General features: G+C 50.7%; 1 protein-coding gene across 1 annotated transcript in view; it reads right to left on the reverse strand.

The window, feature by feature from the left end:
- The window catches only part of SLC5A10 (solute carrier family 5 member 10), a 59,057-nt gene that overhangs the window by 254 nt on the left and 32,540 nt on the right, over nt 1-26,263 (reverse strand). Inside the window, 6 exon segments of the mRNA XM_063315060.1 lie at nt 319-469; nt 2,054-2,269; nt 2,538-2,591; nt 2,593-2,701; nt 8,786-8,957; nt 16,145-16,252. Coding sequence (XP_063171130.1) covers nt 319-469; nt 2,054-2,269; nt 2,538-2,591; nt 2,593-2,701; nt 8,786-8,957; nt 16,145-16,252 — 810 coding nt within the window.

Below are 26,263 nucleotides of genomic sequence, written 5' to 3' on the forward strand. Positions count from 1 at the left end.
TAACTGCCCCCTAGCCTCCGTGTGCAGCAGCAGCCCACCTTAGCACAGTGATGCAAAGGATGTTTGCCTCCTGCCAGCTGGGGAGTGGACAACCCATGTCTAGCAGGCAAGGACTGGCTCAAAAGCCTGTTCCATGACTGCCGTGCCTGGCACATGTGCTGCAGGGAGGGAGCTGGGCGGGGGCAGAGGCTGGCTTTGGATGGCACCCGAAGGGCAATGTCCCCTTCTCCCCCTGGCGGGCTGAACAGCAGACGGTCTACCGCTGCTCCGGCTTTTTCATTCTCCTCCTCAGGGAAGAACAGCCTCATCTGATACCACCTCTCGGTCGGGGTTCCCTGAAAAGAGAAGTTTGGTTCCCGCACAAGAGACCCGCCATCTTTCTCTGTTCCAGGCAGCGACTCGGGCACGAGAGATGGAGGGACACAGGTGCCTCCAGGGACCGGCAAGTCCACCAAGTCACATCCTTTATCTACAATTGTTTAAAAAACAGGAAGAGAGAGTTGTAGCAGCTGACAAGGCACAGATCACCAAGAAAACGGTCACTCCTTCTATGGCAGAGGTGCAGAAGGTCCGGCCTGGGGGCCCCAGGCAGCCTGCCAAATTCCTTTAGAGGCTAAGGAGCAAAGGGGGTCTTAAGCTTTGCAGATGCCCAAAGGCATTCGTTGCGCCCTTTGAAACACCTGAACCCTCCCCCCCCGAATTGCCCCGGCCCCGCCCACTTTTGCAGCTGGCTGGTGTGACCCTCGGGCCCCAACCACCTGTCCCCTGCTCCGCAGGCATTTCCAGAGATCCCTTCTTTCTGCCCTTGGCCCAGAGACCGGCAGCGCCATCCCAGGGCAGGGGGGAGTTGGCAACACCTGGCGGAAAGGCCGTGAAACGCCGGGTCCCTGTTGAGGGGTGCAAAAGAGGAGGGAGCCTTTGCCCACCCAGAAAGGGTGCGATTTCTGCCCTCTGGCAGAAATTGTGGTTTGGAGACAGGGTGGAGCTTTCTGCCAACGGAGGAAGAGGAGGAACAGGCATGGCTCCCCAGAATCAGGGTGTCCTCAGCATCACCTCCCAGGTTCAGAGAAGCCCAGCCAACATCAGTCGCACCTTAATGGCCCTTCCTCCCTGGAGGCATGTCCCGGTTTGCCCTACAAAGCCTCAGTACCCAAGGCAACAGCCACCCATCACTAAGGGAGGACCGAGGGGCGGTCGGTACATGGGCTGACGCTAGCCTGGCTGGGCCAAGCAGAAACAGCTCTCCTTTTCTTTTCTTTTCCTTCCGCTTTTCTCTTTCTTTGCTGGTGACTGGTAGGCAGGATTTTGCCTGGGGCAACTTTTTCAACAAGGAAGCAGAGAAGAGGACAGTTCAGGGTGTCAGTTTCAAGCCCAGAAAATCCTTCCGGCAGCAAATTCCAACGACTCGACTCGTGTTTTCCCCTCACCGGAGCAGAGAGACAGAAGCCCGGCTCAGGTCCCGCCTCCCCGTTCCAACCCTGAAGCCAGAGTTAAAGCACCCCAACTCACTCCAGAAAACCATATTGTTTCTGAAGGCAGAACCTGGAGCTGACTCCAGGAGCTGTTTCCCCCCACCCCTGCCTCCAAAGGCATCTCAGTGCCAAAGACTGCACTGTTTGGGGAGGTGGCTGTTTTTAAGGCGGGGTGGGGGGGCGGGTTCACTCCTCTCTGCCTCACGCCAGGCAAAAATGCCGGCCAGGCTCACCCATCACGCTCAGCCGCAGCGTGGTCAGTCAGCTGCTCTGGAGCCAAGCATCCCAGCCCTGCCGGTTCCTCAGTTGTGGCTTTGGCTGAGCAAGTGGCTCATCATGCGTGGATCCAGCCTCCGAGATGGGGGAGAGGAGCCCAAGCTCGCCTCTCCGCCTCCAGAGGGTGGCTTTGGGGCCAGATGCACCCCCTTATTCTCCTCCCCACCCCAAACTGCTCTGCCACTAAACCAGTCGCTCCCTGACCCTCAGAGTCCCCAGGATGAAAGAGGGCAGGTTGTGCCCTGAGGCCCCCCTCTGTAGATGCTCCCCAACTTTCTTGCCCATCAGTGCGTTCCAGGACTCACCTGGGCTTCGGACGGAGGCAGAGTTAGCCAGCTGACGCCCACCACTGCAGCAGCAGTCAGGAGACACAGGAGGACCGCAAAGTGCAGGTAATGGACGTCCCTCACGAAGGAAGGGCGCTGGTCCAGGACGCCACAGCGGGGCACAGGGTACGCGAACTCCAAGGCCATCTGGCTCAGCCCCACTGCCAGGCCCACCATCAGGCCCCAAAAGGCTCCCTGCACAAGAAAACCAAGACTGTCTAGACCAAGGTTATTGTCAGACTCATTTGTTGGGGTTCACACAACACCCCTCACCCTAAATCCAGGTTGGCAAAACATGATCACTGTCCTCCCCACAGGCAGGCCTCCCACAACAAACGATCCACACCAAGTCGGTGTGGATGGTTTGGCACACTTGCCAGGTGTGTAAAGAGCTGCGTGAATTGGTTTTGCCCTGTGGGGGCAGCCAGACGTTTGCCACTGTCAAAGACACACACACACACACGCTCTATAGAGGCAGCTGCTCATTGGCTCGCTTCCAAAAAACAGCCAGAAGAAAGAAAGACGGCCGTGACGGGAAGGGCGAGGTAGCTGGTGACCGGCTGAATGTAGATGAAGAGCTGCCCGCTGTTGGAGTTCTGCAGGATGGGCATCCAGACCACCCTCATCCTTTCCGTCACAGCAGGATCCTTGCAGAAGGACGTCTCCAGGGATTCTGTATGATCTGCAGCAAAAGATTGTGGGGTGCAACGTTCCTACTGAGGATTATTTCATTCACTTGCCTTCCTGGGCTGGTCACAGACTGCAATACACATCCTCCTCCTTCTCTCCTTCTCTCCTTCCCCTCCCTTCTTCCCTCCTCCTTCTCCTTCCTGGTTTCAAATGTGTTCCCCCAACTCAGATAACCTTTGGAAGCCACTGAGCAGCACTCCGTCCTCATTGGAGTTCTCATTTATTTTAGTTTTTTTTTTCCTTAAGATTTCAAGTACTTCTACAAAATTGGGGATTACCCTGGATGGCTAAACAAGTAACAGCACCCAACCCTGAACATCAGAAACCGAGTGACCCCTTTCCATTTAAGAGAGGAGATACAACGGGCTGGGAGAACAACCTTGAGAGGCAGGAGGAAGAGCTGCAGCCTAGACGGCAGTCTGAGGAACAAAACCCGAGTCCACCCCAGAAACGTAATTTGAGGAAGTGTCTCGGAATTGACCCTCCCCAGTTCTCACGAGGAGAACTTCGTGAGAAGGGGGAAGTGCTTTCGGACTTGCAAGGTTCTGTTACTGCAACCTTAGAATAAAGGTAGTATTAGCATTCACAATTTTGGTTTCCTGGTCTGGACTACTTCGGACAGTCAGCAGGCACGCACACGCTCGAAAACACCCCCCCCCTTGCAGCCCGTTCTACCCCATTTGTCAGTACAAGCGAAGATGGAAGAATGAATTTTACAAGCTTGTAGAAAGTTGGATGACTCATTCTCGATTTCAGGGGCATCTAACCGAACCTGCTCATTACGCACAAATGTGGAAGTGATTGCGTCTCCTGCTTTTCCCAAACATTGCGGCATGATAGTCACTGAGAAAGGAATGAAGGTGTAAGGCTTGTTAACGTCTTCGCTCAAGACATCGCTCAACAACGCCCCAGCCAGGAATGGGGTTTCATGGCCACGGAGCCCCACCAGGAGATCCACACAGCTCCGGGAAGCCACGAAAGAAAGAGGGCACAGGGAAGCGAGGCTCAGGCCTTCCAGATCTCTGTAATGCACCACCAGCACTGGGGGAAAGGATGAAAAATAGAAGAAAAAAACAGGTTCAGGCACATCGTTATGATAACTCTTTATTTATACCTCAGGCCAAAAAACCCAATCAGATCTTAATTAAAGAATCCCCTTATTCTGGTAGCTATCCTGGGGAAATAAGAAGGATTACTAAGGAGAGAAGATGGGGCAGATATAAAGTCAACCCTGCCTTTTCAACCCGACATTGGAAATAGGATTTTTATGAAATAGGCTTTAGCACCCCGACAAGAAATTTTAAGAAAGGCAAAAAAGAGAAATACCGGCATTGCTAAACGGGGCAGATAAATGAGAAACACACATCTTTAGTACAAATATAATGGTCTTTGTTCTCTCCTTTGGAACAATCACGTTGACAGTCTCCTGCACGGTCTACAGAAAGCACCTTCTGGAAAGTGATGGCTCTTGGCCAGCAGGCTTTCCCCCAATTCCTAAAGCAACTTTTTACGGTAACTTTTACAATGTCTGAACATAGGCTTTTCTGGAAGACTGAGGAAGATGGTAGAGAGCCAGTTTGGAGTAGTGGTTAAGACACCAGGCTAGAAACCAGGAGGCCCTGAGTTCTAGTCCTGCCTTGGGCACAAAGCCAGCTGGGGGACTCTGGGCCAGTCCCTCTCTCTCAGCCCTGGGAAGGAGGCAATGGCCAACCACTTCCGAAAAACCTTGCCAAGAAAACTGCAAGGACTTATCCAGGCAGTCTCTGAGAATCAGACATGATTGAACAGGTGAAAAAAAAAAAAGGAGGAAGGTATAAACATTTACAAAGAAAGGAGGCCAATCTCACTGATGCAGGTGAGGTTTGCAATCCATCTCACCTGGACAGCCCTCGACAGGGAAGCTTCAAGAAGGCCTGGGTAATACAGAGCGACCTTTTAGCATTCCTCAAAGTGCAAGATGGGAAAGGGCCAGGTGGACTTTTGAATTAACCTGCTGGGTTAGCCAACTCTGCAGGGCTGTCCTTGGATGGCCACACACCCAGGAACGCAGAAACCACAGAAACGGTGCTTTGGGATAACTCCCCGTCAATCTCAGAGCCATTTGTGGGAGTCGGGCATCCCACCCCTACCTGTTCTTTCCACCAGTCCAGTTCTGCCCATTTCAGGTATTTCTTAATAGGCACTTTAACAAAAAGTCTCCAACCCCAGAAAGGCGAACAGGCGAGGAGAGAAAAACATCAGCAAGAGCCAAGAAGGTAAGACGTCTTCTGCGTCGTTGGCACAATGATGTCATGATGCGTGTGATGTCACTGCAGCTTCTTCCAGAGGCTTATGCACAGCTGGAAAGTCACCCAAATGAAAGGTACTCTCGGACTCCACCACGGCTGGTGGTTAGGGAGGCAGGAGCTCCGGTTCAGCATCAGGAGAGCCACAGGCAGGTGTGCCCCCCCACTTCAGAAGCCACGGCCTCACTTCTGACAACTCGAGACTCAGCCCGCCTGCCAACCGGTTCTGAGATGGGAGGCTGCCAAGTGCTGACGGTGCCCCCTTCCCTCTCCTCCAGCTCACTCCCCGGAGGGTCACCAGCAGAACCAATGGGGTGCCAAGAAGGGCTCCACCCCAAGGGGTCCTCCTTGACGGGGACAGCCACTGTTGGCCAGCATTGCTTCTGGCCGCTCTCCTCGTCCCCCCCAGGAGAAGCTGGAGATGGAACGGGTAACCGGGGGCTGCGAAGTGACCCGTGGCAACAGTAGTCAGTCCTGGGGTCTTTGGGAAGGGGAGACATTCTTAGATGGCTCTACTACGATTGACATTCTTGCTCTGTCCACATGGGCTGGTATATTTTAAACATGGTTTGTTAATAGTCTTCTTTAAATACTTGTTTTTATCTTTTTATAACGACATGTTAAAACTTATTTGCTGTTTTTATTTAATTGCTGTATGCCGTCCAGAGTACAGCCTTGTGTGAGATGGGCCCTGTAGAGGCGAGCAGTAAATAAATAAATAAGTCAGCCAGTCCATCGGTCAGTCCGGTCATCGATCCAGCCCTGGCATGACTCACTCGCCCGTTCACGTCCCGCACCTTCCTCGCGTGTGTCACTCCCCAGCAGGATTACGCAACCGACATTGTAGGCAAAAGGGAAGAGATGAGAAGGAGGGGGGGGGAATAAAAGATGCCACTTCCTTATAAGGAAAACTGGAGCTTTCTTGTCACCTGGAGATGAGGCCTGCCGAAACAAGTTTTTTTTCCCCCCAATTGGCGTTGTTTTCTTCTTCCCCCTGGCAACCTGGGGCACTGTCCCCACGTCACAGCTTGAAGCTCATCCCCTGAAAATCAGCCATCCCTCTTTGTGTGCAGAAGTGAGCAGTCCGGGCCCTGAGCCTCGTCCCGGATACCTGCCAAAGGTGATATGCAGAAGCAGCTTTTCCCAGCCTGGCCCCGTTAGACAACAAAATCCACCATCCCCCACCACACTGGCTGGGCACGATGGGGATTGTAGCCCAAGGCAAAACCGTGTCACGCTGGGCTAGCGGAGCACGAGACAGCAGAATTTCCACAGGCTGCTTGTTGCTCTCTTCGCCGCCTCATGAAGCCATGGATTCCAAAGGTGGAGAATATTTTAAACCCAGCAAGCGTGTGCCCCCGATAAGCCACAACAATCATTAATATATTTTCGCTTTTGCCCCAACCGATCCATCTCTCTATTAAGTCATTCAGGTAGTCCTCGAGTTATGACCATTCGAAGTTACGATGGTGCTCGGAAAAGTGACTTGTGACTGGTCCTCGCACTTATGACCATCGCAGCATCCCTGCAGTCACATGATCAAAATTCAGGCGTTTGGCTGCCAGCATGTATTTATTACAGTTGCAGCGTCCTGAGGTCACGTGATTGCCATTTGCGACCTTCCCAGCTGGCTTCTGACAAACAAAGTCAATGGGGGAAGCCGAATTCGCTTAATGGCCATGAGATTCACTTTATGGCTGTGGTAAAGAAGGTCGTAAAATCGGGCATGACTCACAGCTACCGCCTCGCTTAGCAACAGAAGTTCCAGTCCCAGTTGTGGTTGTAAGTCGAGGACTACCTGTACTGCAATCGCTTCCCCAATGGAAATCACCCAGTTTCCCAGATGGGTGAAGCAGGATGCCAGAGAACAGAAGTGCAAATGATGCTCCTGACTCATCTTAACCCAGGTTCTGCCAGTGTCTCTGGAAATCCCCTTTCAGAAGCGAAGGGGCATCATATTGAAATTCCTGTGTCTACCGGCAGAGAGGAAGGCCAGCAACTTCAAGAAAACATCAACCATCTCTATCTGCCAAATTAAACATTGTGAAATCACCAAAGAATTAGGTTAAAACATGGGCGTACCCTTCCTGCAAGTTACTTTCTATTGCAAAGTTGCACCCCATTGGCATTTCTCTCGATCTCTCTTCACATCACATCACAAGGAAAGTGGTGAGCCACAGAGATAAAAGAGGAAAACAATTAAGTTCGGAGCGCCAAGCCTTGCCAAGCACAATCCAGGCCCAACTGGGGAGAGTCCGATCTGCTGCTTGAAGTGACATGTGACATGACAGGACTGTTTGCCCTGTAAAACATCCAAGGGCCCAGCCATGCTGGGCACAAATGAGCCAACAAGGAGGAGAAAGTAGACCATATGATTATGCCCTTGTTGCAAATGGGAAAAGCCAGCTAGGAAAATAATATCTCCTGCATAAGCCCTACTCTATGGTCACATTCGAAACAGGGAGCTCACTTTAACTGGAAAAATTGGCACTCCGTTTTTCTGCTTAACGTTAATAACCTTCTTGGCTTGTATTCTTAGCTACTTCAACTGAGATAAACACAAGAAATCTGAAAGATCTCGCAACGTTACCGGGAAAGAAAGCTTACAGTTGCTTCAAGGCATTCTGGATGTCTGCTGTCCCGCATCGTCCGATTCACACGGCCTGAGATGGTTCTAAGGCCAATTTACAGAGTGGCGATGAAGAGCAATCGCCTGTGGTGAGTTTAAGCATTTCCTCCAAGCCACCCAACAGAAACTTGCAGATTGTTTTTTTAGAGACCCAGCGATACATTGCTAGACACACAAACACACTCTTATAATAGTGTGGTAATTTTGTAGCAATTTTGCAGTGTGGTAAATTCCAAAGGATGACAGCAACAACGTTGGCGGTTTTGCTTCACCGAGCTGGAGCCGGCCACGCACGGCTCCCCGGGACAAGCCCATAAAATGGGGCATCGCTCGGTGATTAATTATGACGATGATGGTGTGCCGTTCAGACAATTGTCACTGGAGCTCTTGCTGTACCACATAAACAAGCTCAGTAGCTGAAGTCAGCAGATGCTTGTGAGATCTGAGATTGTTAAGCCCATTGTACAGGAAGATAAACTGAGTTGCGGGTGAGAGTGGAAAATTACTCGGGAGACTGAGAAAGGGATACCGTTCTCGGTTCCTACTTGGCACTGAAGTCTCTAGAATAGTTTTGCCCAATTTGGTGGCAGACTGGAGATCACAATCATCAAGTATGTTTTTGGAAGAACCACATTCACACCTCAAGATTCTGGCACTCCCTCTTTTCCCAATGTGATCAGGCTGAACCACTGTGGCTTTAACCCCGGATTTTAAAAACCACCGTTTTTGGTACGGCAGCTGAACCATGGCTTGTCTCTTCAGCATTCCACTGAGGATGCCTTTGACTCTTCAACCTCCCTCAACTTTATCCCAGGTACTGAACCCTGATCTTCCAAGCTGGAGATGAATTACATTCCTCACTTACAGTTCCCCGTTTTCTCCCTCCTCCAACAGCTAGCCAACATTCATGGATTTCTGGCTTGCTCAGCCCTCACTGGGCTGCTGCAGACCCTCCAACATCCATCGACATTCTTCCAAACTTCTGCAAATGTTTAACATCTTCTTCCTCTCCTAAAGTAGGTAGTGCTGGTTTAGCTACATAATATGGGACAGCAGACCTAGCAGGATTTTGGATCCCTCTTTCTCCAGTGCCCGGACTGAAATCACCCTATAGCACATTGCCTCCACCTTCCGACCAGCAGCAGCTCCTTCTCACTGGCCTCCTGCCAGACCTTCCTCCAGATGTCCATGGCGAAGAGGGCACCGCTGCGATTGAAGATGGACGTCAGGGGTGACACGAGGGCAGCCATTATAGCAGCCACCATTAACCCCCACAGACCTGGGAGGTTGTGGAAAGGTGAGATGGTGTTAAACGCAACAAATAAGTTGGGGAGCCCAATTCAGCTCTAGGATGGGAATTCTCCAGGTTCTCATGGTGGGATGTACCACCTTCCCTCCAGTTCCAAGGAACTGACCACCAGCAGCAGCTAAACTATCCTATAAACAACGCAAGGCCACGGACTAGACTGACCAAATGGTGTCCTGAAAGAATACCTTTAATCACTTTCTCCATTTCTTTAAATTCCTCCCAGAAAGAATTCAGTTCTATTTTTCAAGGCTGGCACATCCTCGTAAGAGAGCAACTTGCCCAATAGGATCAATGCTGGGCTGGCAAACTGAAGCTCACATGCAACAGAGACTTTATCTCTTCTGAGACACAAAGCTTTCACTCCCACCACCATCGTCCTGCCTTGTTTGGGGAGGGCTCCAAGGCCGACTCACAGGGTCCCAAGCCCTCTGCCTCGCTAGGTGGCACCTTCCCTCCTCATCAAGTCTCCTAACAGATGGGGCAGCATCTCCCTTTCAACTGAGCCAGCCGTGCAGAACAGTCTCACCATCTTCCCTGAAAAACAGACTACTGGAAGACTTGTGAGCATCATAATCCCGTTTGTAGCAAAAGGTAGGCACATTAAGTCCTCCATTAGATATGCTGCATTACTCTACACTTACATGGAATTTACTATTAGATAAATATTATTGCTTTTGTTTTAAATAAGCCTTTCTTGGGGAAGTTAATTGTAGATGTGCTTTGCTTTTTCCAGAAAACTGAAACAGGAGGAGGAGGAGGAGGAGGAGGAGGAGGTGACGGATCACTTGCCAAGGACAGACCAGCAATATGAAGCTGTTTGTACAGACCTGTCATGACCTCGTTGCAAGGCACAAAGAGCCTCACAACGTGGATCATGATCATTAAGGAAAAGGGGGAAGAAGATAATCCAATCAGGGATTAAAACAAGCACCCAAAGACACCCACACCCATGATCCCATCAACACCTGAAAAGAGGGACGTCAGAGGGGTGAAGATAAGGAGCACATGGTGCCCCGGAGAACTCAACCGTTGCAGGAAGACAAAGAGGACACCGGGGAAAACGCCCACGCAGCCATCAAGGATCCCATCAAGAGGGATCGGGGCATTGAGGGGTGGGGAAGCCCGGGGCAATACAGGAGGGTATAAAAGGGGCACCCCCACACTACCTACCCCGTTCCCGTTTTTCGATCTGTCAGCTATCATTCCAATAAACCAGAAATCCTTAATACCCATTAAGTGAGTCTGTGTCTTATTGCGAAGAGAGGCTGGCCCTGACATAAAAACGGGAACCGCAAAAAATTTTTTTCCACCTGGTACCTATCCAACACGTTTGTGAGGGACCCAGCCAGGCATGGAGAACCAGGAACCGAGGACGCGCAACCCTTCGGCGCCCGGCGACGAAGCCCCGCTCTCGCAGGGCGGGATGCAGCTGAGGTCCGGGCGATGCAACGCCCCGGTAAGTATGGGACCCAGCTGGGGGGAAGCAGCGGGGGAGGGACCCACCCCGGCGCCCCGGAGCCCGCGAGGCACCGGGGGCGAGACGAGGGGACCCTCTCCAAGCCTACAGGCAACCCCGGAGGAAGCGCGAGACGAACCGCCACCCTGGGCGCTCGAAGGCGAGGGCGCGCCTGGCACCGCGGCGGGATCGAGGGACGATCCGTCCTCTACCACGGCCAACGGCGAGGGCGAGCGGAGCGGCGAAAACCTCGGCGGGAAGCCGGGGACGGCGGAGAGGCTCGACGCGTTGGAGGAAGGGATGCAGGCGGTGCGGCAGATGCTCCAACAGCTGACGGCGGCACAGGGACTCTGCGACGGAGGCGGCGCAGAGGCACCCCCGGTCGAAAGGAGGCAGGGCGAGCGGGGCGGCGGTGACGGCGGAACCCGACCCAAGGAGCCCAACCGACGACCTGAGGCGCACCGGGAGGCGAGACGGGGCGGAGACCCAGCGGACGGCGGCGACCACGGCGGGACCCGACCCCAGGAGGCCACCCAACGAGCGGAGGCGCGCCCGGACGTGAGACGGCGGGACAACCTCGGCGGCGGCGGCGTCCGGCCCCAGGAGCCCACCCCACGACGGGAGATGCGCCAGGCTGAGAGGCGGAGGGACGACCCGGCGGGCGGCGACGGCGACGGCGGAGCCTGGATCCAGGAGCCCGACCGAGGGAGAACACCCCGCCCTCCCCCCCGAGCGATGGGACGACGACCTTGCGAGGAGCCCCAGAGAGAGGCACCAATGCCGCAAGAGAACCGGAGACACCCCGACCCGCAGCAGCTCCTGCAGAGCCCGAGGCACGACGCAGAGGGGGCCAGGAGCCAGACCAGGACACCCGCCAAAGACTTTGGCATAAAGTTCGATGGGGACCCCTCGAAACTCTCCTTCTTTTTGACTAACGCGAGGTACTACCTCGAAGAATGGGGTCCCTGCTTCAGAACTGAGCGGGGCAAAATCAATGCCCTGGCCATAAAATTAAAAGGACGGGCCGCCGATTGGTACGTCCAATTGTGCCAATCAGGCGCCCGGGCGCTGCAGGACAGCACTGAATTCCTGCAGGCACTAGAAAGGCACTTCAGGGACCCCCTGGAGCAAGAAAAGGCAAAAAGGGCGCTAGAGACACTTAAACAAAGCCCGCGCTCCGTGGCTGAGTATGCCATGGAGTTCCAAGCCCTAGCCGGAAAAGTGGACACTTGGTCTCAATCGACACTGATTGAGAAGTTCAAACATGGACTCAACTTAAATGTCCTCCGGTGGGCACTTGGCCGCGACAACCCCAGCTCCCTCACGGGGTGGATCCAGCTGGCAGCGGAAGCGGAGAACGCCCACGACACGTTCCTCCACGCAAGGAGGGAAACGCAACAGATGGAGACAGTGAGACCCCCACGCACCAACGCAAGGCAGGTGAGGGCGAGACCCCAACCTTGGAAGGAAGAACGGGACAGACGCTTCGCAAAAGGGCAATGCTTCACGTGCGGCAGGGAAGATCACAAAGCAGCCGCATGCCCCAAAACGACGCCCAGAGAGAGCCCAAGGAGGGCACAAACAGCACCAACCCCAGCGCCAAGAAAGCGACCAGCAGCAAAGGGGGAGTACCGACGCAGACACGGCCCCTACAGTTCAGAGGAGGAGGAAAGCAACCCCGATGAGGCGGTGGGAAACGACAACCACCTGGCCTAAGGGGCGCCGAAGGACAGGTGGAGGACACTGACAGGCGCTTCGACAAAGGGGTGAGTGAGGAATGCCCCACCCTCTACGTCCGTGTCACCCTCACCCATAGAAATAAAACCGAAAAGGTCTGGGCACTCATTGATTCGGGTTGCTCCAAAAGCCTCATGCACCCTGACCTGGCAGCCGCACTCGACCTCCGCTGCTATCCACTTCAGCACCACCTGGTGTTCTCGCAGCTCGATGGATCTGCAGCGGGAGGGGGCCCGGTCACCCAATACACCGGAGAAACCGCGCTACGGCTCGGCAGCCACGAGGAAAAATTGGCTTTCATCGTGGCACCGGTGGGGCAACCCCGACTCATACTGGGGATCCCATGGCTCGTGCAGCAAAACCCAGTCATCAACTGGAGAACCAGAGAGATTAAGTTTGCTGACGGGCGTTACCAAGCACCTTCAGGGAACAGGGTTCCCCGAGCAGCCATGGGGGGGGCGACGACGACTGTGGAACACAGAGAGACAGCACTGCCAGAGGGACTGCCGACCAAATACGGGGATTTCGCCGACGTTTTCGGTGAGAAAGAGGCGGACAAACTCCCCCCCCACAGAAAGACGGACTGCACCATTGAACTGGTCCCGGGGGTACCCCTACCCAAACCAAAAATATATGCTATGACCCAGCGAGAGCTAGCTGCATTAAGGGACTTCATAGACAAAAACCTGGCGAGAGGTTTTATCGAGCCAGCAAACTCTCCAGTGGGAGCGCCAGTCCTCTTTCGCGAGAAAAAGGACGGGGCATTGCGGCTCTGTACAGACTACCGCGGATTAAACGCAGCAAGCATTTCAAATAAATACCCCTTACCCTTAATAAAGGACATTTTGTCCCACTTGGTAAAGGGTAAGGTATTCTCCAAACTGGACATAAGGGAAGCCTATTACCGCATACGGATACGGGAGGGGGATGAGTGGAAGACTGCTTTCAATTGCCCATTGGGGGCGTTTCAATATAAAGTACTCCCATTCGGATTGGCAGGAGCACCGGGGGTATTCATGCAGTTAATTAATGAGGTCCTGCGTGACCACCTTTTTAAGGGGGTTTTGGTTTACCTGGATGATGTATTGATCTACACAGAAACAGAACGTGAGCACGAACGCTTGGTAAAAGACGTGCTCAAGAAACTTCGCAAGGCAGAGCTGTTTGTAAAGCTCTCCAAGTGCGAGTTTCACAAAAAACAAATTGACTACCTAGGGTATAGGATTTCTGCTAAAGGGATAGAAATGGACCCCAGCAAGGTCCAAGCCATCCTGGCGTGGGAACGCCCACGCACGAGGAGACAGCTGCAAAGCCTCCTGGGATTCACTAATTTCTACAGGGGGTTCACGCCCAGGCTGGCAGAGACTATATTGCCCCTAACTAACCTGCTAAAGACTAAGGGCTTGGGGGACACGCGCAAATCGAGGAACCCGGGGGCGCTACTGAATTGGACAGCTGACTGTCAAACGGCTTTCGAGAGACTGAAAACCCTCTTCACAGCTGAGCCAGTGTTACAACACCCCGACCCCACCAAGCCTTTTGTGGTGCAGGCAGATGCCTCCGACTTTTCCATCGGAGCCATCCTGCTCCAAAAGGACTCCGACAACCACCTAAAGCCCTGCGCCTACCTTTCCCGCAAATTCTCCGAAACGGAGCGGAGATGGCACGTATGGGAAAAGGAGGCGTTTGCAGTGAAGACAGCCTTGGAAACGTGGCGACACCTGCTGGAGGGGGCCTCCTGCCCCTTCGAGGTCTGGACGGACCACAAGAACCTGGAGGCACTCAGCACACCAAAACGACTCAGCCCGAAGCAGGTGCGATGGGCTCAGTTTTTCAGCCGGTTCAATTTCACGCTGAAATTCATACCGGGCAAGAAAAACTTCTTGGCAGACGCCCTTTCCCGACGGCCACAGGACGACACGCAAGCCTCCGACATCGTAGGAACAGTATGGACCGAGAAACAGCTCGGCTGCCCAGCTGTCACGCGGAGCCAGACAAGGAATCAGCGCACGCCAGCACGAACGGCGGGGAGCGATCGGAGCCGACGCTCAATTTCACCGAACTGGCAACAAAGACTCACACAAGCACTACAGCAAGATACATGGTTGCAGAATAACCAACAACATGTATCTTTCAAAGACAACATCGCCTGGAAAGAGAAAGCCTTGTACGTGCCCGAATCACTGCGGGGGGAAATCTTACACAGAGCGCACGATGACAAATCTGCAGGGCATTTTGGGTTTGTAAAAACCCTCCACCTAACGAGGAGGCAATTTTGGTGGCCAAACCTCAGAAAGGACGTAAAAGACTACGTAGGCAACTGCCCCATATGTGCCACCACCAAACGTAAAGGAGGGAAACCCCACGGGCTGCTACAGGCGGTAGCCAGCCCCTCCCGGCCATGGGAAGAAATTTCCATGGATTTCATTGTGGACCTCCCACCCAGCCAAAGAAAAACTGTGATATGGGTGGTAAAAGACTATTTCTCGAAACAAGCACACTTCATCCCGTGCGCAACCATCCCCTCCGCACAGCAGCTGGCACGTTTATTCCTAACACACATATACAGGATCCACGGCGCCCCCTACAGGTTGGTGACCGACAGAGGAACACAATTCACGTCAAAGTTTTGGCGGGAATTTTTAAAACTAATCGGAACCAAGCAAGCACTGTCCACTGCGTGGCATCCAAACACAGACGGATCAACAGAGATCCTAAACTCAACACTTGAACAGTTCCTGAGGGCATTCATAAATTATCAACAGGACAACTGGGTAGACCTACTACCTTTTGCAGAGGTGGCCTATAATAACGCGGTACACCAGAGCACTGGCCACACCCCTTTTAAGGTGGTCTATGGAAGGGACTTTGTACCGATACCAGAATTGCCGCAACCTGAAACCCTGCCCTGCTCACCAGACGATTGGGCGGCACAGCTGGCAACAACCTGGCCTATCATTCAAACGGCCCTAGCAGACGCACAAACAACGTACAAAAAATATGCGGACAACCACAGGGCGGAGGCACCGAACTACAAAGTGGGAGATAGGGTCTACCTCTCCACTAAGTTCATAAAGACCTCGCAACCCTCGAAGAAATTGGCACCGAAATTCATCGGACCTTTTAAAATCATACAGGTAATCAACCCAGTTACGTTCAAATTGGAACTGCCTTACAATTTGAGACGGGTCCACCCAGTGTTTCACTGTGCACTACTGAAACCAACGAGCACATCCAAATGGCATACGGAAGAACCTCCACCCCCACCCATAATGATAGACAACCAACAACATTTTGAAGTAAAAGAAATACTGGACTCAAGAAAGCAAAGAGGAACACTCCAATACCTCGTGAGATGGAAACATTTCTCACACCCAGAGTGGGTCCAGGCACGACACGTCATGGCTAGACAACTAACAAGACAGTTCCATGAGGCATACCCAGAGAAACCAGCACCATAGAACATCTTTGGGGGGGCAGCATGTCATGACCTCGTTGCAAGGCACAAAGAGCCTCACAACGTGGATCATGATCATTAAGGAAAAGGGGGAAGAAGATAATCCAATCAGGGATTAAAACAAGCACCCAAAGACACCCACACCCATGATCCCATCAACACCTGAAAAGAGGGACGTCAGAGGGGTGAAGATAAGGAGCACATGGTGCCCCGGAGAACTCAACCGTTGCAGGAAGACAAAGAGGACACCGGGGAAAACGCCCACGCAGCCATCAAGGATCCCATCAAGAGGGATCGGGGCATTGAGGGGTGGGGAAGCCCGGGGCAATACAGGAGGGTATAAAAGGGGCACCCCCACACTACCTACCCCGTTCCCGTTTTTCGATCTGTCAGCTATCATTCCAATAAACCAGAAATCCTTAATACCCATTAAGTGAGTCTGTGTCTTATTGCGAAGAGAGGCTGGCCCTGACAAGACCTGAGTGACGCCATCTCATCTTCACTTACCGCTAGGCATGAGTTCCATCACCAGTTTGGGATAGGCGATGTTGGCGCATCCAACTTCTGCTCCACAGACTTGGGTGCATTCTTCTGGATCAACACACCCAACAGCATCTGAAATCCACACAAACAGGGGGAACCTTCCGCTTACTGGGCCTCTAGCGATAGGCTACACGTGGGTAAGGCCCTCCTGCTCCCAAGATCTGGAGGCCAAACTCGCAGGCATTGGATACATGGGATGCAGCACCACCAAAGGCATTTCCATGCAAGGCACAGGAAGGTGCAAACTGGAGACACAACGCCCCAAGGTGGAGAAAGAGTTCCTGGTCTCCTTCATCCAACCTTTATCCAACCTCCAGACTCATCTCCTCTTCCTTCCAGCTCCCACTGGGTTGCTTTTCTTCCTGCTTCACCCTCCTTAAAACATCCCCCCTCAGGACTTCTTTCTCCCCTCTTGCCTATTACCAACAACAATCTTCTGGTCCTCTTGGAATTCACCCACCCCTGACTGAAACCCAGTTCAAGCGAACAGCTAAATCACAAGGGAGAGTCCAAGTGCCAAAGCAACCAATTCAGACCCTGAAAAATGTGCCTTCAAAGCAAACAAAGGAGGGAGGGAGATAGAGAAGGGTCCCGTTCTGAGCTGGGCTCTGCTGCCATTTATAAATTATTTCTAAGAAATGCCAGTTCTTGACAGGGAAAAGGTCCTCACTCCTGGATTATGTTTGTGATCCTTTCTCTACCCTCCCAAAACCCATCCCCCAACTCATTCCTTGAAAGGTTTGGCTAAACCACCAAGCTTGGCCCCCTCCCAATGAATAGATGCTCTAATTCCTGTCTAAAACGTCCTCCTGCCTCCACTGATCACCAGCTCCCACTTCTCAGATTATTAACTAAGATTTGCCTTTCTTGCCGATATTACACTTTCAGCAGGCCCTTGAAACCCGCTGGCACCCAACTCAAACTTTTTTTAAAAGTTACCTTTTCTATCTGCATTGTTCCTAACTTGGAACCCTCCACTGAAGATAGCTGAAATGTAGCTTTCCATAGCCAAAGGGGCATTACTTTTAACTAAAATTAAAAGCACAGAACAGTAACAGCATGATGGGGGGGGGCATTACTTTTAACTAAAATTGTAGGACAGCCAAGGTAGTCTGTGGAATCCCCAAATCAGAATAAGTCTGGTAGCACTCTCTCCAGCTAGCAAGTGTTATTCAAAGACACCAGCTTTGGTGAACTAAAGGCTAAGGCAGTGTTTCTCAACCTTAGCAACTTTAAGATGGGTGGACTTCAACTCCCAGAATTCCCCAGCCAGCACAGCTGGCTAGGGAATTCTGGGAGTTGAAGTCCACCCATCTTAAAGTTGCTAAGGTTGAGAAACACTGGGCTAAGGTGTTAAAATATTGGCTATTTTCCCTGGCCTTGGAACAGGGCGGTGGGTGAACCCCTGTAAAACCTTGTTGGTCTGATTTTGTTCTGTCATATACAATCTCTCCGGATCCATATAATTTGTTTCTTTTTCATTATTCCGGCTTGTTTATTATGTAAAGCACCTTGTCTTTGGGAGCCGGGGGTTTTTAAACCTAGGTACATAAATAAACAAGCCAGCGATGTCTCGCTTCATCATACACGGAGGGGCTGCAGCATCTGACGAAGCCAACCATAGCTCACGAAGGCTTGTGCCTTTTCATAAAACAAATTAGTCTGAAAAGGATCTACCAGACTCCTCCTGAAAATTAACTGGCATAAGTCATAATACTAATTGGGACTCACTAGCTGCTATTACATTATGCAGTACGTGATTAACCATTCATGGCAAGGCCAACTTCCGTAGGATTCCAACGCGGCCACGGACGTTCACACCAAGGAAAGCCCCCCAGCCTTCCATTCCCATCCCAGGAAAGGCCGGGCACATCCACAGCTCCACAAGCAGAGGGTCTCTGAGCATGAGCCGAGGCCCGGGACCCATCACAGGCAAAGGTCTTGCTTTCCTGCCCTTCTCTCCCAACATGGAGAGAAACGGGGTGAGGTGGCATCAGAGGAAGAAAGGAAGGGGAGACAGAAAACTTGGCCCCAGCTTCCCCAGGAAAATTGCAACCCAAATATGATGATGATGATGATGATGGGGTAATCTACAGTAAGATTCACAGTCTAAGACTGGCGGACACTTAATTATTCGAGTCCTAACCAAGGGCCTAAGAATTATTAAGGTAGCGTCTAAGAATATAGGCAGTTCCAAGCAGGATTTTTTTTTGTAAAGTTAGGATGTTCAAGGCTGATAAATTCAGTATTTCCAAATATTAAGAGAATCCTGTAGGTATTGCTCCGAGGGCTGCAGTCACAACTGGTAGAACAACGGATTTCTTTTTCCATTGGTGTTCAACTGCGATATGCAAGGTCCGGTATTTCGTAATATTTTCCAGTTGTTTTCCCTCAATCCTAGCATCACCCCGCATAGCAACTTCAATGAACCAGACTTTCTTCTTTTCAATAACTATTATATCAGGCATGTTATGAACAGGATGTTGTTGTTGTTATTGGTAATTTACAATTAGATTCACAGTCTAAAACTGCTGGAAACTTAATAATTCAAGTCCTAACCAAAGACCTGAGAATTATTAAGGTAGTGTCTGAGAATATAAGCCATTCCAAGCAGGGTGTTTTGTTTTGTTTTTTGGTAAGATCGGGGTATTCAGGGCCAATAAATTCAGAATTTCCAAATCTTGAGGGAGTCCTTTAGGTATTGCTCCAAGGGCTCCAATCACAACTGGTATTATTATTATCATTATTATTATTTAATACAGCCGCCCATTCCAGTGGCCTCTGGGCAGCTTACAAAATATAACGGTAATTAAAACAATTAAAAACATAAACAAAATGAAACAAGACACACCAGACTAAAAACAATAATTAAATCATTGTGTTTAAAGCAGCATGCCCCCACACCAAAACCCATAATCCCAGGCCTGAAACCAAAGCCAGATGGCTGGGGAATTCTGGGAGCTGACGTCCACCCATCTGAAAGTGGTCAAGGTTGAGAAACCCTGTTCCAAGGGCTTTGGGGAACCCCAGAAGAGAGGATGTCATCGATATCTCTGGGGGTTGAGGGTGCGGGCCATGATAGAGAAGGCACAGTTCCTCAGTCCCACAAGATGGCAAGTTTCACAGAAGGGACCTGGAATGCACCCATGTACTGGGGGGCAGAAACAACGTGAGAAAGTCTGGGCCACTTCCTGGGCCCTCCCAGGGAGCTGTGAGTCTCCACAGTCAACTGTTCCCATCTCCTTCCGGAGAGACCCTCCCCAGCTTGCAAGCCCTTGACACCAACAGAGGAGGATCAACACCCTCCTGTTTGCAAACAACCAGGCAGAGTTGGAGCCTTGCCCGGGTCTGGAAAATAACGCAGGCAGCATTTTGCGCTAGGGAGGCCAAAGTCTGGCCAACCGGCCACCCCCTTCCCCCCCTTGGCCTGACATGGAAGAGCAAGGATCTCATTCCTTGCAATGAGTCACTTTCCTGCCTCCCCACCGGAGCGGGCAAGTTTGGCACAGCTGGAACCCTGGATGGGGCAGGCAGGAACAGGGACCGTCTGAAGGCGGGGCGACGTGTGACGGCAGATGAAACGAGGAGGAGCCGCTTACTCAGCCGGTCCTGTCTTTCCTTCCTCCTCCCTGCCCGCTTTCCCCACCTCCTCTTCTCACGCTGACTTCATTCCTGGCTGCCAGCGGAGTTTCCACGCCGTCTCCCGGCAGGACCCGTCTGTCTCCAAATCCGGCCTCTCCAGAGCGCACCTGGAGAGGAAGCCAGCGCCAGAAGGGAGCTGAGATTCGGGGAAGGAATACAGCCCCTTCTCCATCCAGTCCGGAGGACCTGGGAGGGGGCCCGTGGACGAGGACCACCCAACGGAGGGGCAGCGGGAGACAAAGCCCAGGAGGGAAAGAGGTCTAGCTCGGGACCGAGGCCGCCAAATTGAAATTCGTAACCATTTTCCCTCCGATGCTTCTGGGGATTTGGAAAGTCAAGGGTGGAGGTGAGGAAAGTGGAGCATTGGAAGTGGAGCATTCTGACGGAGGATCAGCCGAGGCAGTTGTCATTTGGGGAGGTGACAGGCCTCCGGTGGCTGGATCGCTGCCGCTTTCCACTGCCTCTGATCTGCTTCCAACAGCTGGGGAAGAGAAAGACCGCGGGACCAACTGGGGGGCTCATCTGCGCTTTCTGTTCTACAAGATGAGATGAGGAACCAGCCAAGAAACTGGAACCGGATGTCTGGAGACTGTGAAGTGTTGGAAAACTTAGCAAAAGCCGAACGGGGAAAGAGTTCCCAAGACCTTCTGAAAGAGCCAGAGGACGCTCTTCGCTGCTGCTAACTGTCCGACTCAGGGAAACCTACCCCTAAATTATTTCTTTAGCTACCTAAGCTTTTATTTATTCCCCGTGGACTCACCTCTCCTCCTGGCTTTGAACCCCGCCATGGCCTTCTCCCAGGTTCAGTGTCTGGACGACAGCCACGTCAACTGGAGGTCCAGTGAATCCAAGCCTGAATTCTTCTACAGCGAGGAGCAGAGGCTGGCCTTAGAAGCTCTGGTATCGAAAGGGCCAGAAGCTTTCTACGAAGTTCTCAAGAAGGAGAGCATTCGGGACTTCCTCTCCGAGCTGGAGCTCAAAAAAGTCCTGGAGACCTTGGAAACGTACGACCCTGGGGCCGAATACCCCTCCAAGGACAGGAGCAGCTGTGTGGACTGCGGCAGCCAGACGGATGACCAGGGCCCAGGACCTTCGTTGGAATACTGGCCAGAACGGTCTGACCGATCCATCCCGCAACTAGACCTTGGCTGGCCAGAGACCATTGCTTACCGCGGGGTGACCCGGGCCGCTGTCTACATGCAGCCACCCATTGACTGCCAGCCCCACATCAAGGAGGTTGTGCGCAAGATGATCTTCCAGGCTCAGAAGGTGAGAGGGCTGTAGATGTGTGCCTTGGGGTGTGTGTTAGGTGTCCCCTTGCCCAGCCGCAGCATCTCAGGGACTTCCTGGGCAGGTCCATCTGGAGGATGAGCCACCACAGAGCTGATCTGTTGCCTCAGTGAGCTCATCCCAGTCTTGGTGTATGGCTACTCTCTGACCTGGTGGCAGGGGAGTCCAACCTCCCAGAAGGATCAGAAAACAAATGGGGATGGGTAAAGCTGCCAAGACAAAGCATTAGAAACCAGCATCCATGATGCCAGAAAGACAACGGAGAGATGGAATGGGGTGGAAGGAAAAGAGTCCCCCTCTTACAGGGATTTTTTGACTTTTTCCACATGCTGTCCCAAGAAAATGCATCAAAGCTGAGCCAACCTATTCCTCAAAGCCTAACCATTTCCATGCCCTTTCCAGTCATTCTTTAATGTTCTGGGCCCTCAGTTTATCAGCGTCTAAGCTCCTGTAACCCCAAATGTCTAGCTCTGCTGGCTGGGGAATTCTAGGAGTTGAAGTCCACCCACCTTAAAGTTGCCAAGGTTGAGAAACCCTGGTCTAGCTATTCAGTGGGGAAAGGCACTTTGCAGATGCTCAGGAATACTCTTTCTTACTAGCTCCTTCATGGATTCCAAGTCTGGGTGAAAGGCAGCCATTCTTTTACGCCTTCTTTCTGCATGGGCTCTGAATGCCCCCAAGGCTAAACATAGCACAAAACCAAGCCAATTTGTTTCACTTAGAAAAACTGGACATGATCAGATTTGGGCCTGCAAGAATTTATTATGAAGCCCAGCTGGGAAAAGCCAGCATGGTTCAAAGGCCTCGGGCAACTTTCAATCTCAGTTTTCCCATCTGTAAAATGGGAGTAACTGTGACCTGGTTTTTCAGGCTGTTGCAAAAAAGAGATAAAAGGCTACCTATTAAAATTCAACCCATATCATAAACAGCTACCTCAATCAAAAGGAACTGCGAACGGTCTCATTGTACTTTCACTTTATTAACATGCTTCAAAACCTCTGTTCAGCCCTGGACACATCTCTTCCTCCTCCCCCTAATTCACTTTCAATTTAGATTAAAATTGGGAGCGTGAGATCCGGGCCCAGCTGCAGCTGGCATTTAGCAATCAAGGATCCGTAGCTGGAGCGAAGGCGATTTCAGTTGCAAAAGACGAGGCTGCCAACCCAGAATAAATGCATATATTTAATCATTTCTCCACATTAGGTTGAGAAACTGAACCTGTCAAGAGGCAAATGAGGGTGTTTTGTGTGTGTGCCTGTTGGCGGATTCCCACACATTTAAATCCCTCCTGGATTGCAGTATCAAAGGGTAGTTTGTAGGGATAAAGGAAGCCAAAAAGTCATTTTTTATCTTCAGCTGCCTGTCATCAAGCCGTAATGAGAAATTAAATGTATTGTAAGAAATGAAATATAATGACTGTAATTATGCTGAGCATGTGCCAGTCTACCGCATTCCAAGTTGGTGGGATGTTAGCTTGTAAGGAAGCCTCTAGATTAGAAATCCCAGCATGCAAGGGTGTCTGCGGGGAGGGGGTCAAAAGAATCAAGATGGCTGCTACAACCAGGCCATCAAAAATCTGCCCCCTCTTTATATGCATTGCATGTAAAAAAGAGGTACAGCTTTGCTCATGTGGTTATGCGGCCATCTTGACTCCCTTGCAAAGAGAAGTGTGGACACCCTTGGGTTAAAATTTGATTTGGGTTGCCCTTGGGGGAGACAGGTCAAAATGTGCCCAAATCAGCAGTGTGCTTTACCATTAGCAGCTGGGAAGGCTTCCTGTGGTAATGGCTTATCCAAAAGCGTGATGTGAAACTTTGATTGATCAAAGCCATGATGGGCACTGGAGGTCAACATCGATGGGCCTGTCTGATTATGACGACGGCATATGGAAGATTGTGCTTTAGAGTGGAAGAGGATAAAACAGTAAAGAGCAATAATTAATGCCCGAAATGAAAGAAAAAAAATAAAATAGATCTGTGGCCTGTCTGGGAAGCCAAGAAAAAGAGGAAGGATGTGATTGGTCTGAATGAAGGTGGGCTGATCTTCTGGAGTGGAGCTGATGAATACATGCAGGGAAGGGAAAGTATGGCTTCAATAATAAAAAGGCTAAAATATAAGTTAGAAAATGTACTTTGCTGTCATCTAGGTTGTTGTGTGTATGAAAGTACGAAGCCACAGGTTGATGATAATCACATATTACACTCCAGTGAATGGTGACATTGGAAAAACCAAGGATGATTTTGGAGGAAAAAACGTGCGATATTCTGAATGAATGCAATCCAGAGGGAAAACACTTTACTGAGTGACATGAGTGGATGATTGAAAACAAGATGAGAGGGTAATAGAAACTTCATGGGGACATCCAGAAACCCAAGCATGATGACTATTTGGTGAACATCTGCTTAGGACAAAGTCTTTGTTTCAAATACATGGCTTAAGAATAAGTCTATTCATACATATGCATGGAAAAGGCATTAATATAAATCTAGAAGCATAACTGATTGTATTGCTTATAATGAATGATTGAGGGAATTAGTGGATTCAAGGGTGATAAGATTTTCTAAATGTGGAACAGACTTCTTTTTGTAGTATCAAGAGTGGGCTTTTTCAAAATATCGAAAGAATACAGAGGTGACAAGAAGCAAGACTGGGGAGTTCAGTGCAGGAGGTGTTCAGACCAGATTCTTGCTCTTCAGCAGGTCACTGAGAAAAGTATGTCTGTGAGAAAGAAAATTTACCATCTGTTTATTAATTTAGAGAAAGCATTTGATAAACTGGAGTAGGCATGCCTTACGGAATGTTTTTCACAAATATGGAACAGAAGGTTAGTTGCTGAATGTGTTAAAAACGGCATAAGATGGAAATAGAGCCCGTATGAGAAAAACTGGAATGCTTTGTGAACGGGTCAGCAGAAAGCAGGATATTAAATAAGATGTGAGATGTCCTCTGGGTTGTTTACTGCATTTCTGGCTAAATGTGTAAGGAAACCTTTTGGTGACGAAGGCGTGATTGGTTTGGGGATGTGGACGCGTCTGTACTTTGCATGCAAATGATGCCGTGTTGTTGTCTGAATAATTTGCAGCAAATGTTAGATTGTGTGATGCGACGAGGCATATAGCTCTGAAAATTAATGTAGCGAAGACCACGGAATTTGTGTCTGAGGGGGAAAACAGACTGAACAATTGCAGATTATGCATGTGGCAAAAAACAAGAGCGAGTCGGTTAATTTTTGTACCTAGGTAGAATGTTAACTAAAGGTGGGGAAAATGGATGGAGACATTTTAAGATATGCAGTTGTCAGTAGAAAGGTGGTGGGTGGTGGGTGGTCTACAGTGAGGAATGAATGTTTGCCAAAAAGAAGTGAAAGTGGTTTTATATAAGAATATGCTTCTGCCCACGATTAAATAGAAATAAAGGGAATGTCAAGAGAAGCATAAAAATAATTTGGGTGCCATGGAAATGGGCTACTTTAAAAAGGGGGTAATAAAAGAAGAGAGGAATTACCAGGCTAAAAAGGATGGTGATCCAAGCATTAACAACTGACTGAAAGGCCAGGTTCACAAGTTACATTAAGCCAGGATTTTCTAATTAATTTGTTGCATAGACTGACCTGGCTCTTGAAGCGTAAGAGCTGAGTTCACACATTCTGGTTAAGCCAGAAATCAGCAACCCCATGATTGCTTCACACTGGAACTTGGGCGCTGAGTCTTTGTTGAACTGATCCATCTGGACTCCACCAAGAATCTGTTGGACAAGCTTGGGCAGGCCCCTTCCAGCCGTAAGATCAAAGTGGCCTCAGGAGATGAAGCTTCTCTTTTGAGCTGCCTTGGTTTAACCTAGGCTTGGTAAGGCACCAGGAACTTCACTTCATTTGCAGCAGCACAAATGACCATCGTTCGTTGCTAAGAAGCCTCCAGAAAGTGTCCAAATGTCCACTTTTGGAACAGGTGAAAATAATTCTAGATATTTCAAAACTTCCATAGGGGATATCTGGTGCCTTTCATCCCCTGCCCAAGTTTTTCTTTGGGAGGAGTCAGAAAATGTGGTGGTAGATCTCCCGTGGAAAATGTTACCGTTGCAGCTGGGAATTTCGGCCTTCGCATCTCCTGCCGTGTCAGATGCAGCTCCCAGTTTCTGCATACTCTGCAGAACATCTTCTTGTTGACAAAAGATAGACCTCCAGGTTCAAATGTGCTTTTTGCACAGAAATGGAGCCTTCAGTGTAGAAATATTTAAAAGCCCTAGAGATATTTACAGCTATTGACTTTGGCTGGCTTGGCCAAGGAGCATGGGTGTGAACACATCTGTGGGGGACGATCTTACGAAGAAAGACATGGCTGAATGCATTCGGTCAGGTAATTCCCCAAATCTCAGCAATGAGCTGGGTCAACGTGAGCCATGGGGTTCCCGGTTTTCAGAGGAACTCTACGGCTGGATTGCACCTGCTCAGGCGTTATAGCAGGAGACAGGGAAATATATTCCCAACATTCAAGGGTAGTTCCCCATATTCTCTGGGACAATTCCACCTGTCTCTTCTCTGGCCGCCAAGCACAGACCAGGTTTAGGGCACACTTCATTTCTGCATCAGATTTTCTCACAACACATACTTTTCAAGACCTACTGCTAATTGCTACCACTGGCAAATCCCTGAAAGGGCACCTGGTTGGGGAGGCTGTAAAACAGCTTCGCTCCAATTCTGTGATGCATCTGGTTCAGATGTGGTGCATCTGGTTCTCCTTTGCAACGTTCAGTGCTGAATATTGCCTTCCTCTACAAGAGCAGTCTATCTTGAGCAGAAGACCTGACAGAGAAGAGGGGGGGGTGAGGGTCTTTCCATCCCTCTTGCAGATTTCACAGGTGCACTCAGACAGCCACTGTAGGGACCAAGATGCTCCTTGGCCAAAACCTATCTGGCTTTCAACCTGCCCACCCTTTTGCAAGGAAGCACGCCAAGGATGTACGCCGCAGCCAGCCCCTTTCTTTTGCAACCTGACCTCCTTTGGATCCTCGGCAGCTTCTCTACCCCTTTGTTTTTCTACCTCCCCAAAAAAAATATCTTGCCCTGCTTAGGGAAGTAATTACAGGATACACAGGAGCTGGTGGTTTAGAGATGAAAGGACGGGAGAAGCAGCAGGTACAATTAGCCAATTC

This window comes from Candoia aspera, chromosome 14, assembly GCF_035149785.1.
Source record: "Candoia aspera isolate rCanAsp1 chromosome 14, rCanAsp1.hap2, whole genome shotgun sequence".
Lineage (NCBI taxonomy): Eukaryota > Metazoa > Chordata > Lepidosauria > Squamata > Boidae > Candoia > Candoia aspera.